Raw genomic sequence first — 17,113 nt, forward strand, 5'->3', positions numbered from 1 at the left:
TGATCTTGGTCCTGCTCAGGCAAAACAAAAGGCGAACTTGCTTGGCCCACTAGCTTTGAAAGTTGCTGTGAGAACACGCTTACCTTGCATTTTCTCGCAGACAAACGTTCGTATGATGGATGCGGGCATTGCAGGCTGGGGGCGTTGCAAATTTATGATATTGATGTGGGAGACAGATGAATGGCAGTTGGGCTAAGTTAAAGCCCTCATACATAGATCACACCAGTAGTATATATAAACATCTTGGTAAGTCTCTCAAACAGCAAGTTTGCGTATTCCCACATATTCATCTCTCATTAGAACGTGAAAGAATGGGTGGCCCTTTAACTCTTGATGCAGAGGTTGAAGTCAAGTCTCCTGCAAACAAATTCTGGGTGAGCATGAGAGACTCCAGCAACCTGTTCCCTAAGATCTTCCCCGAACAGTACAAGAATATCGAAGTTCTTGAAGGAGATGGGAAGGCTGCTGGCTCCATTCGCCTCATCACGTATGGTGAAGGTAGAATGACGATGATCATAGTGAAGTATCCTCGTCGCTGTTTTTTTTTTTTTTTTTCTAGATTTTATAGATAGCAAAAGCGCACTTACTATGAAAATCTTTAGCGGTTGAACTTGATCCAACAAACAGATCACCTTTTAAATGGAGGACTCGGCTCTTTAGTGCACCTTTATTCTAAGAACTTGAAACTAAAGATGCCATGAGGCTTGAGCGTGATCAGGTGAGTTCTCTAATGGATATAGAACTGATGTCTAGCAGCGATTGGTTTGTCCTACTTCCTGTGACTTTGGACTGCAATTTTGTAAGAATGACTGAAAAGTATACAACATAATTGATGTGACTAAGCTAGTGTAACGACACTGAAAGAGGCTGAGTGAGAAAAAAACAGCTTGAGACTCCATTTCTTTCTTTACCAGTGTTTTTTGGCCAAACACCTTCTTTTCCTGTGAGCAATCAAGATCCAGCCCGAAAGATCATTTTCGCATAATTTGCACTTGAACCGGATCCCTGTCACAAACATTATCTTTACTTGATTTTAAAGTGTGGACTAATTTTCCATGCTCTAGGTTCTCCACTCGTTAAAGTATCAAAGGAGAAGATTGATAACGTGGATGAAGCAGACAAGCTCGTGACCTACAGCGTTATAGGCGGAGATCTCCTGAAGTTCTACAAGAATTTCAACGGCTCCATCAAGGTAATTCCTAAAGGAGACGGAAGCTTGGTGAAATGGTCGTGCGGGTTTGAGAAGGCCAGCGAAGAAATTCCTGATCCCCACATAATCAAGGACTTCGCAATCCAGAATTTCAAAGAGCTCGATGAGTTCATCCTCAAGGCGTAGACACCGCCAATCGTCTATTTGGATTTGCGCTAAATATCAAGTAAATAATGTGGAGTTGGACTCTGCAACTTTCATATGCATCTACTATGAGATTCTCCGGGCGGTCTCTGTTCGTATTTACTTAGTGTTGGTGGGTTTTCTATTTAAGCTCTCTTTACTGCCTCCAAAAATACCTTCCCCCCTCCCCTGCAATCTAGATTTAGTAGTAGCAGATGAAGTTCGCAGCAGTAACCGAAACCCGAGCATCTGCCCGATGAATCATTCAATGGCAGACCTACAGATCGATTCAGACCATAACAACGAAGAATATAAGCCACAACGTCCAGAAACAGTGAAGCGAATCCGATCAAATAGCTCATGCTTGTGACATCTCCATTTACTACAGTGGAGCCACCAGTAAACTAATCTTTAGAGTTTGAGAAAGGACATGGTTTCCAATGATGGCATGCAATGACATTCTTAATGGTTCAAAGCAGTTTTTCAGTCTAAGAAGCTTACATGCATCATTCTCTAATGCACACTTAAATTAGGTGGTTAAAGGATAGTCTTAATTTTTCCCACGTGAATTAGCATGGAAAAAGGAGAGATTAAACATCACAAGTCTTGAAAGTGTTCAGCATTATTAACCTTAGAAAAGCATGAGAGGGATGTCAAATAAGATCAAGCGCCTCAATATTCTGCTGAACAGCCTTGATTGCCCCGTCGGCTCTCAGGCACCATAACGGCTGTCACCGTCCAGGAAATTTTTAGCATCATGAATGTTGTGTTGCCTTCAAGAACTCTTCCACTTCATGCCTCCTCATGCCGACCTTTTGGCACCATCGATACAGGATGTGGGATTGGACATTTTGAGCTAGAGATGGCTCCGACAGCTGAAAGCTATTCGTAAATCAGATTCGTTGAGGGGAAGAGAGATAATCAAAGAACTGGACAACCAAGAGAACTGAATCAGTGCAAGTGCAATGCTCTGGCCTGTCTTGTCCATAAACATCCCCAGCAGGTACAGCATATACTATGCTAGTTCCATTTTTTACAAGCCATGAAATGCATGTAATGTCAACAGAAGGAAAACCGGGACCTTTCGGGGAAAAAAAAAAGGCCGGTCTGATGACACTATTTCCCCCGCCCTTTCGGCCAAACAGAAAAGCAGAAGAGTGAAAAGAAAAATCAAGTTGTACATTATAAAGTTTCTCATGATAACATACAAGCACACAATTTCTGATTGAGGTGTTATCTACATAGTATAGATGTCTCCAACAGTAACCCAGACCGCTGCCCAAATGTATCTGTCTCCAACTTCTGGCAAGAGGAACCGGATTGGCATGAGTTTCCTTGGTCAAGTCCCTCAAGCAAAATCAAGCAGAAGATAACTAGTAGAACTAATGCTGGAGGACGGTCCCTTCTCTCGCCGTCGCAGTATGTATTCTGCACAGATTCAGCAACCGGTTAAGGCACGTCCACTAAGCAAAAACTGAAGAACTCACTTTTTTTTTTTGGCTTTCCAGGAGCATTTTTTCGTTTCCTTCGCTTATACTGGGAAGAATGTTCTATACTTGAGTCTCGTCTTGCAAAAGAGGCGTTTTGTTGTCATGAGAATCCCCATTTCTGTTGTCACGATCTGTCGCATGCTTCGCCCTCTCTGATTTGTCCCCAAATCAATGCATAATATCCTATTCCTACTATGAACGCTCCTATGATGCTGCGATTAGCCAGCAACATACTTAGGATTCGATCATTGACAGAGGCGCAGGGTGAATATCCATTCAATGCATTGATATTATTCATCTACTCCTCAACATCTAGTCGAGGAGTAGATGAATAGATGTTGATAATGAAGTCGATTGGAGGACGAAACCGAAGATGTGCTGACGACAGGTCCCTTGTACAGATCGACAAATATTGCCCCCGCAACTGAAATTAAGGTACCAATTACTTTCACTCGTGCTCGAGCTTCTCCAGTCTAGCTTTATTGTCCCAATATTGGTAAACTAGTTCATTCATTATTTCATTTCCAGAGGTGCATCATTAGGAACTACCAGCAATCCTTGCTTCCTCAGGACTTGTGACATAAGACCATGATGTTAAATATCGGACAGAGAAAGAAATTAATGGTTTAGAAAGGGTGAAGACCTGAGTAGTATTGCCAAGAGGAAGGAAAATGTCGGAACTAAGTGTCCCATTGCGCACACAAGAATCGGAGACCTGAAATCTAGGCCGATGAAGGTGAGGTACAGAGTTAGGGTTAACCTGCAAGAACACATCATCAACAGGTTACACTTCATTCATTCACAATGCCATCGCTGACCCAAAGATAAGAGAAAATTATGTATTGATCCGACAGAAACCAGCCAAATACAAATAATCCGTTTCTTCTCATTCGTGTGGTGTCCCCTTGAACAGCTCCATTTTGAACTGGTTCCCACTTGTCAAACTTCAAGGTTCATACATTGAGTCTATCTGATAGACTTTCAAGAGCTAATGATCCGCAATTGCTGATTAGTTGCTTAAAAGGGAAGTCATATAACACAGGAATCTCACTTGTTTCAATACTCAACTAAAACTTTTCGCATCACTTACTGAAAAGGTTTCGGTAAGATTTCTTCGCACATCCAGCAAAGAGAGGAGGCAAGAGACGAGGATCGAGAGAGAGAGCGAACCCAGTTAAACCCAAGAAGAAGAGACGCAGGAGTAGAGTCGGGGCGATGACCGCCTTCTCTGTTCTGCAAGCCCAAAAATAGACAACCAGCAGCGGCAACTATGGGAAATTACTATGTGCTTTCATGGGAAAAGGATTCGAACACAAAGCAAGCACACTCAACCTGTCTCTGTGGAAGAAGGAGGAATAAGGGAGGAGGATGAGGGAAGCGAGAGCGTTCGTGTAGATGACGAACACGAAAGGGCTCATGCCGTTTGACATGGCCGTCTTGGCCAAGATGGTCAATCCAATGGTGCATCCCTCGACGATCGCCATCACCACGAACTGCGCCACTTCCATCGCTTTGACACCCGTCGTCACCTCCATCTCATCCCTCGTCCCTTCTCTCTCTCTCTCTCTAGCTAATAAGCCAAAACCTTCATCCGCTCATCGATTGGAAGGCTCTAACCAAGAACAGATGAACGAAACGATCTCAAGATCAATACAGAATTCGGGCTCACATCCATATATACATGTGTTGCTCGAGCTAGAACAAGGTGTGGTTCCCACGGAGAGAGTTGAACTACATGTCCATGTCCTTGGCCTATATCTGAGAACGACCACATGTATAAATTAGAGAGAGGGAGGGAGAAAATGCTACTCGTTTGCATCAACCTCGTATTCTTGCATGAAATAAATGGCGTGGCCACATGGTTTTGACATTATTCTATTTTTTAACTTTTCTTTTGCCCTTGATTTGGTTTTAGGTAAAGACGTGAGCGCACGCCTGCCTGCTCTCTATTTGTCACGGGGTCCCTTCACTAATCCTGAAGGACCACACAGCAATTCTTGACAATTTTACTAAACTATGTGATTAATGGATAACAACAGTTTAATTTTATATTTCGCTAGAGGTGTGTGTTAGTAGTGGTTCACATGCAAAAAGGTCCCATCCCATATCTTCGGGCCCGGCCAACTTGCTTTTTTTTTTTTTTTAAATTTAACTTGGGGGTTAAAGAATCACAAAATCAATCTTATTTTTGGGAAAACGACTCAAATAATATTTAAACTTTGACTCAATGTACAATGTGATTCCTAAACTTTTAATTTGTTCAACATGGTCCTTCAACTTTTGTTACATGTTCAATTCGATCCCGGAATTATATAAACATGCTCCATTTCGCACTTGATCTTGAATTCATGGAATGACAAGATTGAACATTTTCATATAATATAAGAAGTCAGTTGAACATGTATCGAAATTTCGGGACCACATTTAACAAATTAAAAATATAAAGACCGTATTGTACATTAGACCAAAGTTCATGGAACATCTATGCCATTGTCCCTTTTGTCTTTCTTAGACCCAGTATTTTGACAAGTCACATATATAGGATTCGAACATCTAACTTGAGCTCCTCTTCCTCACCATGACATTTCCTGCTGACCATATAAGCCCGAATCATCGGCTTATTAATCATGATTGTTTGTGGGACTCAAGCAGGGTCGACTGCTGCATTAACCACGTGACTTCTCTCTGTCCCGCAAGACGAGATCCAAAGAATCTGAAGTCGAAATTTCGGTCACAAATGATTGACGTGACAAAATCTCGCATAGATAGAAAACGTTCCCGAGAGAGCAGATGTGATTACGGGTTTGGTCCATGGCCAAAGTAATGATCAGATGTTGTTTGAAAGATGAATTTCTCGTTTCTTTATCTAATTTTCTGGGTTTCTTTGTCTTGCTACTTCCCTCTCCTTTTCATGGACGAGTCGTGGCCTCGCCTTAATAGGGGAGAGACTAGAGACATCAGTAGTCACCTCAATTATATGAATAAGAAAACTCAGTTACGTACGAGGTTCTCCAGCAAGATGGGCACCACAGGTGACCAGATTTCACGTTTTTGAAAACCCTGAAGTGCCTGTTTGATTTGGCCAAGAATTGCAGAGAAAACAAAGTCTTCCTCTCATGCGGCGGAGTGGGGCAGCGAGGCTGAATACAGCTAAAGACCACACCGCAAGCAGCAAGTATCTTCACTTCAGGAACAAGAGACAAATGCAAAGTAATCAACCCCTCAAAGGCATTAAGAGCCAGTTCGTTCAACATACAAAGAAATTGTCCGGGACTCAACAGGAATAGTGGGTAAGATGAGATTAGAATCCACACTGGGGGAAATACAAATAAGGCTGTATAAGACTCAGCATGATCGTGCCTCCCATGTTTTGCGGACAGCTCCAGACAACTTATATTAGCATGACTCAGCAAGGCAGTCTATGGACATCATTCATCCGGGGAAAAAAAAGGGGATGCGATAATGAGACAAAACTATAGTTTTTACCTATATGGTCGGTAAATGCGATAACATTCATGATAAACTGTCACTAAACGATAAGCATTAGACATAAATAAATAAAAACATATATCCTTCAATAAGACCAAATGCTTTTGAAACGTTAACAGATTAAAAAAAAAAATCATGACAGAAAAAGGAAACAGGGAATGCATGCATTTTCACAGATATAGTATGATTTCTCAAGCATGCGCCATTACACAGCCTAACTGACTGGCATGTTCATAGAAGACAGATTAAAAGTTGACATTGACCACCGCTGCATTGGTCTTGTTATTCGGATGAGTGTTTGGATAGAAATCTCTTGCTTAAAAAATCCTGCTAAAACTTGACCAATGTTGTGCATACATAAAATTTGCTAGATTATATGTACATGCTTAATACTGAGTTTTTTGAATCAAGGACAGAAAGAATACCAAAATTGCCTCCTCTGGCTCGGAAGTGGCAGAATTGGTATATCAGTGTACTGAAAATGAAAGGGCAAAAGAAAAGGCTAGAAATTATATTGACATAGGGGAAAGCAACCCTAATACCTTATCTTTAAAGAATTAAGTACCAAAGCTACTTCTTTTGAAAGAAATGTCAACCAGGACAAAGATTCTGCAAAACATTCGACTCGAACAGAAGAAATCAAAATCAGAAGTAAATCTAGGATAGAACAATCTAAGTCACACAACTTTTCCGATGCCAATACAATCTACTTAAGACTTCTATGCTGACTGAACCAACATTAGCCTATGATCCCAGCCGAACAAATTTCCCCTATTTACCTAACACATACACTGACCATGACAAAAATTGTAAGCCAAGAAGATCAACCACGACGCTATCTTTTCATATTTGCAGCAAGGGTTTATAAAAATTTTGAAGACTCAATCATTTCAGTTTATAACCACCGTAGGCATTCCAGCAAAAGTTATGGTAACCAAGCATGAAGTGCATAGATTATCTTGAACACCATATCTTACCACAGCAGGCAACCTAGATTGCAGATAATTGAAAAAGAAAAATAAAAGCGTTGAGTTGAGGAGAGCCTCCTTTTTGTCATGTCATCAAAGTTGCAGCTGTCTCCATTCTAATAAAACAAACACTAGTCAAGCGCATTAAACAAACTTAACTTGCTGAAGATGTTTATTATCCTTGCTTCGTGGGATGTAGAATTTGCTTTCTTTTTTTTGCTGTTAGTTATGACAAGGAAGTCTAGCTCAGGTAGCTAAATTGGGAAGTAAAATACATGCTAATGCCCATTTGTCAAACACAGGATCATTGGTATAGGAAATTGAACATGTAAGGGATGCCTAATCCACACATATATCCACTACTTAACCACTAAACCAATTGCATGCTGTTTGAGCGAAAGTAAATTGAAATAGAGAAATGATTAAATTGCGGATAAAGGCTGACTTGCTTTCTACCAACAACCAACTATTGTGTAGGGTTCAATATTTGGAATCTGAGAGGCAAGCTACATGGTCCATGGGACTGAAGAGTCATAACAGTCTCTCAATAAATTTGACCTCCTGGAGTCGAATTACTCCAGCCAATGGCCAAGCCAGAATCATGCCTCAAGCTTAACAAACAAAACATTTTTTTTCGCTAATTTCAATTTCTGAGTTTCACACAAATGTCCTTGAAACCAGTACAGGATAGAGAAGCTCTGAATGCCCTTCTGATGCAGACAACTTGTATCATTATGTATGGATGAAGTATCATTTTCCATCCAAAAGAATTTCTTCTTTCATCAAAATTTACATGGCCAGAAACAAAATTTTTGCTGGATATTTACTCTTCAACAATGGTTGGCAAAAGAGGGACCTTTTTGTTGTTTGATTCCACATTACCCACTGAGGTAGCAAGACCCGTTTTCTCTTCTTTGGCTTTACCCCACATCACGGAATAAAATCCAACAACAATTGCCACTGATCCTACCAAACTGCAAAGATGAAACATGTAACTCATGAAGCTGTCAAACACAAATTAAATCTAGAAGAAAGGGAGAGCTATTAGTTGCAAGAACAGCGGCCTAGAACAAAAAGGCATCACGAAGATTGATTAAAGCAAGTACATAGATTGGAAATACCTTCCAAGATAAAAGTTATCTCCCAAAAATAGAACACCTGCAACAGCTGCAATAACAATCCCCAGGGGCTTGAACATCGATACAAAGACAGGTCCCGTTCTGTGCAGGCACCATGTACTTATGCCAACTTGGAAAGCAGAGCCAAATACAGCCTACATCATAACCCGAAAATTACACACGTAGTTTGAAAAAAAATAAACATAGGTAGAAAGTGACGTCATGGCAATAAACAATTGCAAGTGATTCTGCCACAAACAGAGCCCCAGCACCAATGTCCTCGCAAAGTTTGCTCCACTACATGAAATAAAAACAACAAAAGGTTACCAGGAGCAAAATTGCTCCACTACATGAAACATGGACAGAACAAGCTACTAATTAGCATTCAGTAAGATAGCAATAGGCTTCTATAGTATAGGTCAATCAAGCTCGAAATTTAGCACAGAAAAAAATATTTCGACAGACAACCCTACTGAGTAAAGAACCGCCATCAACCGCTTGTTGTCATTTAAGCTCCAAGCACTTGACTTTCTTTCCACAAAGAAAGATATGGCGGCAGACTGGATGGCCACAAAGAAGCAGTAGAAGAAGACCATAATCAACTCTGCTGGATACTTTTTCAACACTGATGCCTGGAAACATTAAGAGCAAAAGACTACCTATTAAGACTCGATATTATTTGATTAAGTGTGACGTCAAGCGGTTTCCTCTGGACCTTACCTGTACAATGAGCCACGATGAAGCCATCACACAATCAGCTACAAGAAGCAAACCTCCTAGAACCCAGTTTGACTCTGGTGTCAGAAGTTTATGATACAAATTGAAAACTTCAGTTTGCAAGTTTGAAAGAGAGGCTGTCGTCACAATAGCTGGCCCCTTGTATAAAGTCACGATAAATGCACCGGCAATGCATACTATGGTTCCAGCACACTTGGCAAAGCTACTTGAACTGCTCCAGTCTAATCTCTCCAACCTGAAGCACCAACATAATTCTTACTCAGTATGGAACGTTTAATTTATCAAGCCAGGAGAGGTGGTTGAATCCTTAGCCCGGATACCAAGTATGGAAGCTATTAATCAGCACGAACAAACCAAGAGTAACAAGCCAAACAACTTCACAGAATGGTGACCCTTTAGTTCGTGACTCGATGTTTTCAGTGCAAGCTATGTAGACAAGAGCTTACCTATGGAACCGGAAAAGGAGACAATCTACTTAGGAACTACATATTTAAGATAACATTACCAAAAACAGGCGAAGAACAGAACAATAAAGAAGTACTAAGCCAATCGCAACTACTGTAGTGACCTGAAAATGATGGCAAGTATGAAGGTGAAAGCCGGGATGAGGTTGAGCAAGGCCGAGCCAAGCGTAGGCGAGCTGTAATTGATCCCAGCGTACCCGAGTATCTGTGCAGAGCAACTGTGAATAAGAAAACAGAGCAGAAAGGGCAGAACCAGCATCAACAGAAATTCATTTAAAGAGGAGGAATTGACTGAAAGACAAACAAAGGCACAAAAAGATTTCTCTATTCGAAGCCAATTGAAGTTGTTCAAGTCGAACTTACCCAAGGAGGCCGAGCACGAAGAACTGAAAAATGAGGGATAGAGTCAACGGAGGACGTTCCGATCTGCAAACAGCAGTGAAAAACCTCATAACGTTCAACCCATAAAAGCACCGGCACTTCCTGATTACCAGATAGAGAGGCATGCAACGAGACAGAGAGAGAGAGAGAGAGAGAGAGAGAGAGGACCTGTGGAAGAGGAGGGAGGCAGGAAGCAAGAGGAGAGAAGCGAAGGCGTTGGAGTAGAAGACGAAGATGAGGTTGCTCATGCCATTGGACATGGCGGCTTTGCCCACGATCATGAGGCCGACCTGCGCGCACTCGGCCATCACCATCCCGACGACCGGCGCGGCGAACCTCACCCCCATTGGTCGTCGCTCCGCTGCAGCTTCAACGGAGGAGATGGGACTTGGAAAAGCGTGCGTCGAGCAGAGCAAGAAGCGGCCTCACTATTGCATTTGACTTAACTCTTCCTATTCACGTCTCTTTCGGTGGAGCTTTTGGTTTTGTCTTCTGCGTTGCGAAGATGCAGATTGCAATTGATTGGTGCGATTCCAGCACCGTTTTGCCAAGATATTGGCCGAGCAAATGATTGGTCCGAGCGTACGGGCCGATACTTTGGCATGAACGGGGAGCACTTCTCAGTGAATCTCACCCGTTGATTCACGTAGGACCCTCCATGATTGAAACAGCTGAATTCACCGAGCTCATATGATACTGGATCACATAAAAAAATTTCCAGGAAACGGGCGGACTATTTTAGGTACGAGAGCAAGGGAAAGAGAAACTTCGTTCGTGTTATGACTGATATTTACATGAAGCAGTGAAAAAATATTTACTGAATTCGGGAAGGCTGTGACTAATCAATTCGAGATGACTGATTTGAGATTAATGTCCTATTTTCTTGGCCTTGAAGTGAACTAGACACAGTATGGCATATTTATTTCGGAGCAGAAATATGCTAATGATATTTTGAAGCAATTGAAAATGGAATCGCTCAAACTAATTCGGACTCCCGTAGTAGGACGGTTGGAGCTGAAGAAAAAAGAAACCGGTGAACTGGTAAATCCCACTTATTTCAAAAGCACTGTTGGTAGTTTGAGATATTTGGCTTCTACGAGGCTGGACATTACCTATAGAGTGGGTATTATTAGCGGGTTCATGAAAAAAATCGTACCAATCACATTTGTAGGCAGCAAAAAGAATTTTACGGTATGTCAATGGAACTCGTGACTATGGAATTCTATATTTTTGTACTGACAATTTTGGTCTAGTGGAGTACACTGACGGTGATTGGGCAGGTGATACCGAGACTCGAAAGAGTACTTTTAGATATGCTTTCTCTCTTGGAGCGAAAGTAATTTTTTGGTCTTCGAAAAAGCAACAAGTTGTTGCACTCTCGACAACCGAGGCGGAATACATGGCATTGGCCTCAGCGGCGTGTCAAGCCACTTGGCTTCGATGGATGCTGCGTGAATTGATACATGAACGGGCGGGTCCTACCAAAATAATATGTGATAATAAGTCTGCTATTGCATTAGCCAAGAATCCTGTGTTTCATGATAGGAGTAGGCACATCGACATCAAGTATCGCTATATTCGTGAGCAAGTTGAAGAGGGTGAAATTAAATTTAATTTCTGCATATCAAGTCATTTTGACTGAAGCACTTAAGGCGGATCCGTTCGAAAGGTTAAAAAAGATGATTGGTGTGGTTGAATTCCAAAATTAATTTTAAGGGAGGCTGTTAGAGTAATAACAAAATTGATTGTTGGAAATGACAAAAAAGGAGAAAAATAGGCCGAGTTCGTGTTTAAAGAGGTGCTCTTTGTCCAAACATAACATGTACGTGTTTAAAGGTGGTCGCTTTACATTGATTAGTTACCATCCGCAACGGCGCAAGACATTCATTAAACAGTTAATTCTCGTTATGGGCGCATTTCATCCATCGAACCTAAATTGTTTGGGAGGGCCTATAAAGCCCGCAATTTTCCCGGCCATGGAAAACCCGCAAATTTCTTCTTCTTCTTTTTGCCAAAAATTAACCCGCAAATTTCAATTATTTTCTAATCGGATGTACTGTGTTTGATCATTGCCTTTTCTTTTCTCTTCTCTTTTTCTCGTATAAGAGTATGAAGTGGACATTGTTCCAAATAAGGGCACTAGCATTTTCATCATTCATTATTTTACTTTTTTCTTCTTTATAAATTAAACTAAATTAAATTAGAAAATAAACTAAAGTAAACCAAAAAAGCGAGGCCTCACCGTCACCCCCCTCCCACAATTGTTAGAAGGGTCGGCGATGGTGGGGTGAGGGTCTACGAGGGTCGCCACCGGCGAGGTTGCTTCCTAGCCCTACCCCAACAAGCGATAGCCCTCATCTGCGGTCACCAGCTACTAGCCAACCCTCGCTCCACTATTGTCGACCCTTCCAGCAACTAGGAAGGTCGATGGTGAGGGCCTCGCTAGTTTTTTTTTTTTTTTTAAGCTTATTTTTTTAATTTAATTTAATTAATAAAAAATATAAAAAGGAAAAAATTAAATGACGAAAATGCCCTTAATTGGCTGGTGAGGTTAGATCATTCTTTGAGACTAATATGACTACTTCAAGCTCTTATTTGAGCAAATAAAAGCATTTCCAGCTCTTATTTATTTTATTTTTTAGTGCACTTGGGGAGGTTTTCTTTGGAGCAACAAAAACTCGTGTCCTTTTGGAACTTTAGTGATTTTGGAGACTCTGATAATATATGTCTTCTCAATTTGTCGAAGAGTAAAATAAAAAAATTCATTTTTTCTAGCCTGCTCCTTTTTTTTTTTTTCCTTCTCTCTCCTTCGCAAACGCATTCTAATGGCCTAGAGATTCTGAAATTGCAACCCTTGAATATTACTAGGGTGACCCGCGAAACTAATCCTATTTTCTTGTTCTTGAATGAGCCTTTTTTCAATTACTTAAGGTTTATGTTCTACTCTAAGTACAAAAAATTTGCCCGACTTTTATTTGCACATAGAGGACAAATAAGCGAAACCAAAATACTTGTACAAATCAACGAAAGCAATCCCATCTGCAAATTACGAATCACCTCTCATCACAGAGCAAGTAAAAAAAAGCATGTAGAATTGTTGGCACAAATACTAGTTTCGACTGTCCATGCATCGACTTACGTATTGAATTCGCAATTCCTCATGTATTGTAAGATTGTAACGATGAGCATGATGCTTATTGTCGTGTAAGGATAAAATGTGCAGAGTACTTACCTGGAAAGGGCGCGACCGCCACTGACCTGGCGTGGCGATGCACGGTCGGGGCGACCCACACATATCGAGCGGTTTTACCCGGCCCACGGGCCAACGCGGGTCGGGGGAGCTGAGAATGGAAGCCCAAGCACTGAAAAGCCCATGTGAGGCCCAATGGCGTAGTTGCCATCATCTTCATCACATCGCATACACACGCACACACTCCTTCGCATTCCCATTCCCTCTCTTCTGCAGTTTCGCTCTCTTTCTCTCGCATTTTCCCTCTCTTCAGAGCGACGCTACGAGTTTCGCCATGGGCCAGGTGAGTCGACGCCCTCGAGTCTCGCTTCTTACTCTTCCTCTTCCGCTGTCGTACCTTTCTCTGTTCCGACGGTCGTGTCGTTCGGAAATGTGTGTGATGGGGCTCGTGCCATTCTCGGTTGCTTTTTTGCTTGCGCAGAAGAATGAAGGAGGCGACGGGACGACTAAAGGAGGAGGAGGAGGAGGTAAGGCCAAAGAACAGAAGAACGCGCATGCGGTGGTCGTCTTGAAGATCGACCTGCATTGTGGAGGTTGCGAAGCCAAAATCGACAGATTCCTTAAAAAATTCCCAGGTTTGGTTTTCTACACAGTACATACTGCTTTTTCCGTGTTTTTTTTTTTTGTCAAATTTCTTTTCCCGGTGGAGCTTGAGGTTTTGAATGTATTCCCGGATGATCGGTTTTTTTTTTTTTTTTGGTGAGTGTTTCTTTGTGCCTTCCTCTGGGCAACCCGATTATGTCTGTATTTTCTCTCATCAGCCGTTCAAAAACCTTCGGATGTTCTCGACGTCCGATTACTCTCTGCCACCGCTTCGTGTCCGATTGTCTTCCGGGCGGAATGTCGATATGCAACAGCGAGCTAATGCACTCTCTGTTTTCTCAATCCGCTCCAGTTTCTCTCCGGTTGTCATTATCTGCTCGAGTTTCGGTTTCGTCTGTAATGTTGAATCGTTGATTGGTTCTCTTTTTTTTTTTTTTTTTTTTTTGGGGGAGCGAAGGCGTGGAGAAGACGAAGGTGGACGGAAGGGCGATGAAGGTGACGGTGGAAGGGAAAGTGGATCCCGCGAAGCTTCGGGAGAAATTGCAGGAGAAGACGAAGAAGAAAGTGGAGCTGGTGTCTCCACTGCCCAAGAAAGAAAAAGACCAGGCCGACAAGGAGAAGAAGGAAAAACCCAAAGAGGTAAATCGGCTTTTTTTTTTTTTTTTTTTTTTTTTTTCCAATTAAATGTACGTTGTCCATGAACATGTCCCAGAGTTACGATTCTTCTTCGGTGCAGCCTCCGGTGACGACGGTGGTTCTGAAGTTCAGTAGCCTCCACTGCGAGGGATGCATCCGGAAGATTCACAAGATAATCACGAGAACAAAAGGTGATCTGTTCTGTTCTACAATTCATTTTCGCGATTATTCCCAATTTCCATTTTTCCTTTTTTGTTGGTCTTCTGGCGACGGATGTTCATGATGGTACTTGGGTACCGGGCAGGAGTTATGGACGTGGCCTTCAACAGGGACAAGGATACCGCCACGGTGAGGGGGGCCATGGAAGCCAAGGCACTGGCCGAGAGCTTGAGGGAGCATATGAAGAGGGCGGTGGAAATAGTCCCGCCGAAGAAAGAGAAGGAGAGCGGCGGCAGCGGAGGCGAGGCCAAGGACAAGAAGGGCAGTGGCAGCGGAGGAGGCGAGGCCAAGGACAAGAAGGGCGGCGACGGCGGTGGCAGCTGCGGCGGGGGCTGTGGCGGGAGAGTGGAAGGCCAGCGGATGGAGTATCAGGGGGCGCGCGGGTGCGGGTACGGGTACGGATACGGGGGCGTGTATTGGGAGGCAGTGCAATTGCATGCGCCGCAACTGTTCAGCGACGAGAACCCAAACGCATGCTCCGTCATGTGAGATTAATAAGCTCAACGTCGTTTTCCATACATCAAGTTTAGTTTAGTACCCACCCTAGGATAAAGGAATCATTCCATTCCATTCCATAGCGGGATTTGCAGACAGGGGGGGGGGAGCAGGACCTGTAGAGCTGCAGAAATTTGTGCTCCCTCGTCTGACACATTTGTATTATTATTATTATTATTATTATTAATAATATTTTGCCTCTTTTTGTTTCGCAATAGTTAAGAAAATCTCCACGTCGGTATGTGGCAACCTTAAAAGCGCAGAATCGATTTTCCGATTACAATACGCATACTGAGGCCACCACAAAAGGCTACGCATTTTAAGGATGGTCTCTTTCACCTTTGCGTGCCACACGACAAGTTAGAGACCTCCTCTGCTCAATTTTGGACGGACAGAAGTACCAGTCCTTCCGTGTCCTTACTACCCATAAGGCTTGTCGCACTACCCCAAGCACTGTCAGGGCGACTCGACGGCCGTGATGGCTGCCCCGCTGCGGCCGGCCTTCGCCAGATTTGGGCAAGGGCCGCCGGCAGAAACAAAAAGAAGAAGAAAAAAAAAAGAAATGGAAAAATAGAACAAAAGGAAAATAAAATAAAATAAAATGGTAAAAATACCCTTCCTCTGACCCTTTCTTGAAACAAAGCGTGCACTGCAGTTCCTTATTTAAAATGAGGTTTACTATAGATTTTTATTTGAGAAAATAAGAGCACTTAAAAAGTTCTTTTTAAAAATGTTTCATATCTCTTATTTTATTTCTTTTTTCATCCTAGTAATAAAAAAAAAACAAAAACAAAAACCTCAAATTAAGGATAACCCGCCACGTTGAAAATTAATTTTTTCTCCTTTTTTTTTAATCTCTTATTAAAGACTCGCAGATCACTTTTGATCAACTCCATTAGAAGAGTCAACAAAGAACCGCATCGCAGATTTGCTCCTGACAGATGCAATCGATTTCCTTTCGCTAGCCCCCGGCGACTCGTTTTCTGTTCCATCGATTTCATGCATTAGTTGGGCTAGTAGTACCAGCTGCATCAATTGATATCCAATGGCAACCACTACGAACTTTGATTTGAATCAGTTAGTTCCAATTTCTATTTGTGACGGCATTCAATTCAATTCCATTCCTTAAGGATCGAAGCTAAGTTAGGTGCAAGAGTAGTTACGTCGTCAAACCATACAAATTAACACCAGAATCGTGACCATTCTCAGCACAGGGTTCACGAATTGCGCCGTCCCTACAACCATTGTCGCATGGCATCCCCGAAAGGAATGAAAATATGTCCACATCCTGTTACCCAAATCAAAGACGTCACCAGATGTCAAACCCAATCAAGTTATGAATTGCTCCTAATCCTTAATGATGTCTTTTAACAGGAGCTGTTCTGGTTGGTGGGGGGCAAGGTAAGGTCATGCCTTTTGGTTTTTGGGATGATGCATAGAGACGATGAATTCCTGATCCGCACTCCAGTTTCAGGTGACCCAAAAAGTGGTTGTTCCTCTTGAATCCCTTCCCTCAAAGAGGCGACGATCACATGGGTTCAAATTCCATGTGTGGCAAAGGTCGAATTTCCATACTGGAAAGGGAAAAAAGATTGCCTTCTTTTCTTTTTTCCAGCAGAGAAGATGGTCAGTTTCGTTTGTTAGAGATCTAACAGTAGCCAAATGAGTCCCCATTGGACTACCAGAATAAGAAGAAGAAGAAAACCACCATCACCCCATGAAAATGTTCATCCACATTTAAGTGATTATCGCTCTTTGTTAGAGAAACGATAGTTGAGCATCTCTCCGTTAACCCGACTCAAAACCCTATGTTCACGATTATCTACGGGGAAAAAGTACGCTTTTAGTGCCAAAAGTTGTGTACGAAGATCACTTTGATGTCAAAAGTTTTAATTGGATCACTTTAGTGCCAAGTCGGAGATAAAAATATCACTTTGATGCCTCCGGCGAAATTTTCCGGCCAAAAGCGCCGCATGGCATTAGTAATTA

At 42.3% G+C, this 17,113-nt stretch overlaps 4 protein-coding genes across 4 annotated transcripts; 2 read left to right on the top strand and 2 right to left on the bottom strand.

Annotated features, from left to right (window-relative positions):
- The first annotated feature begins 169 nt into the window (after positions 1-169).
- Positions 170-1,480, top strand: LOC115756407 (MLP-like protein 423). Its single transcript, XM_030696165.2, has 2 exons — positions 170-498; positions 1,065-1,480. The coding sequence occupies exons 1-2, from the start codon at positions 177-179 to the stop codon at positions 1,334-1,336; spliced, it is 594 nt and encodes a 197-aa protein (XP_030552025.2). The 5' UTR covers positions 170-176; the 3' UTR covers positions 1,337-1,480.
- A 1,655-nt stretch (positions 1,481-3,135) lies between these two features.
- LOC115756439 (WAT1-related protein At1g70260-like) lies at positions 3,136-4,380 on the bottom strand. Its single transcript, XM_048280768.1, has 4 exons — positions 4,156-4,380; positions 3,994-4,056; positions 3,467-3,583; positions 3,136-3,310 (listed from the first exon to the last, which is right to left on the bottom strand). Exons 1-4 carry the CDS (start codon positions 4,356-4,358, stop codon positions 3,136-3,138), a joined length of 558 nt encoding a protein of 185 aa, XP_048136725.1. The 5' UTR covers positions 4,359-4,380.
- Positions 4,381-7,669: 3,289 nt separating this feature from the next.
- LOC115756406 (WAT1-related protein At5g40240-like) lies at positions 7,670-10,510 on the bottom strand. The gene is made up of 7 exons (XM_030696163.2): positions 10,150-10,510; positions 9,964-10,026; positions 9,705-9,818; positions 9,119-9,371; positions 8,872-9,030; positions 8,402-8,553; positions 7,670-8,254 (listed from the first exon to the last, which is right to left on the bottom strand). Exons 1-7 carry the CDS (start codon positions 10,326-10,328, stop codon positions 8,104-8,106), a joined length of 1,071 nt encoding a protein of 356 aa, XP_030552023.1. The 5' UTR covers positions 10,329-10,510; the 3' UTR covers positions 7,670-8,103.
- Positions 10,511-13,400: 2,890 nt separating this feature from the next.
- Positions 13,401-15,118, top strand: LOC115756440 (heavy metal-associated isoprenylated plant protein 3-like). Its single transcript, XM_030696218.1, has 6 exons — positions 13,401-13,514; positions 13,653-13,806; positions 14,232-14,413; positions 14,511-14,601; positions 14,715-14,893; positions 14,954-15,118. The coding sequence occupies exons 1-6, from the start codon at positions 13,506-13,508 to the stop codon at positions 15,116-15,118; spliced, it is 780 nt and encodes a 259-aa protein (XP_030552078.1). The 5' UTR covers positions 13,401-13,505.
- Positions 15,119-17,113: the final 1,995 nt, after the last annotated feature.

Source organism: Rhodamnia argentea, chromosome 6 (assembly GCF_020921035.1).
Source record: "Rhodamnia argentea isolate NSW1041297 chromosome 6, ASM2092103v1, whole genome shotgun sequence".
NCBI classification, from domain to species: Eukaryota; Viridiplantae; Streptophyta; class Magnoliopsida; order Myrtales; family Myrtaceae; genus Rhodamnia; species Rhodamnia argentea.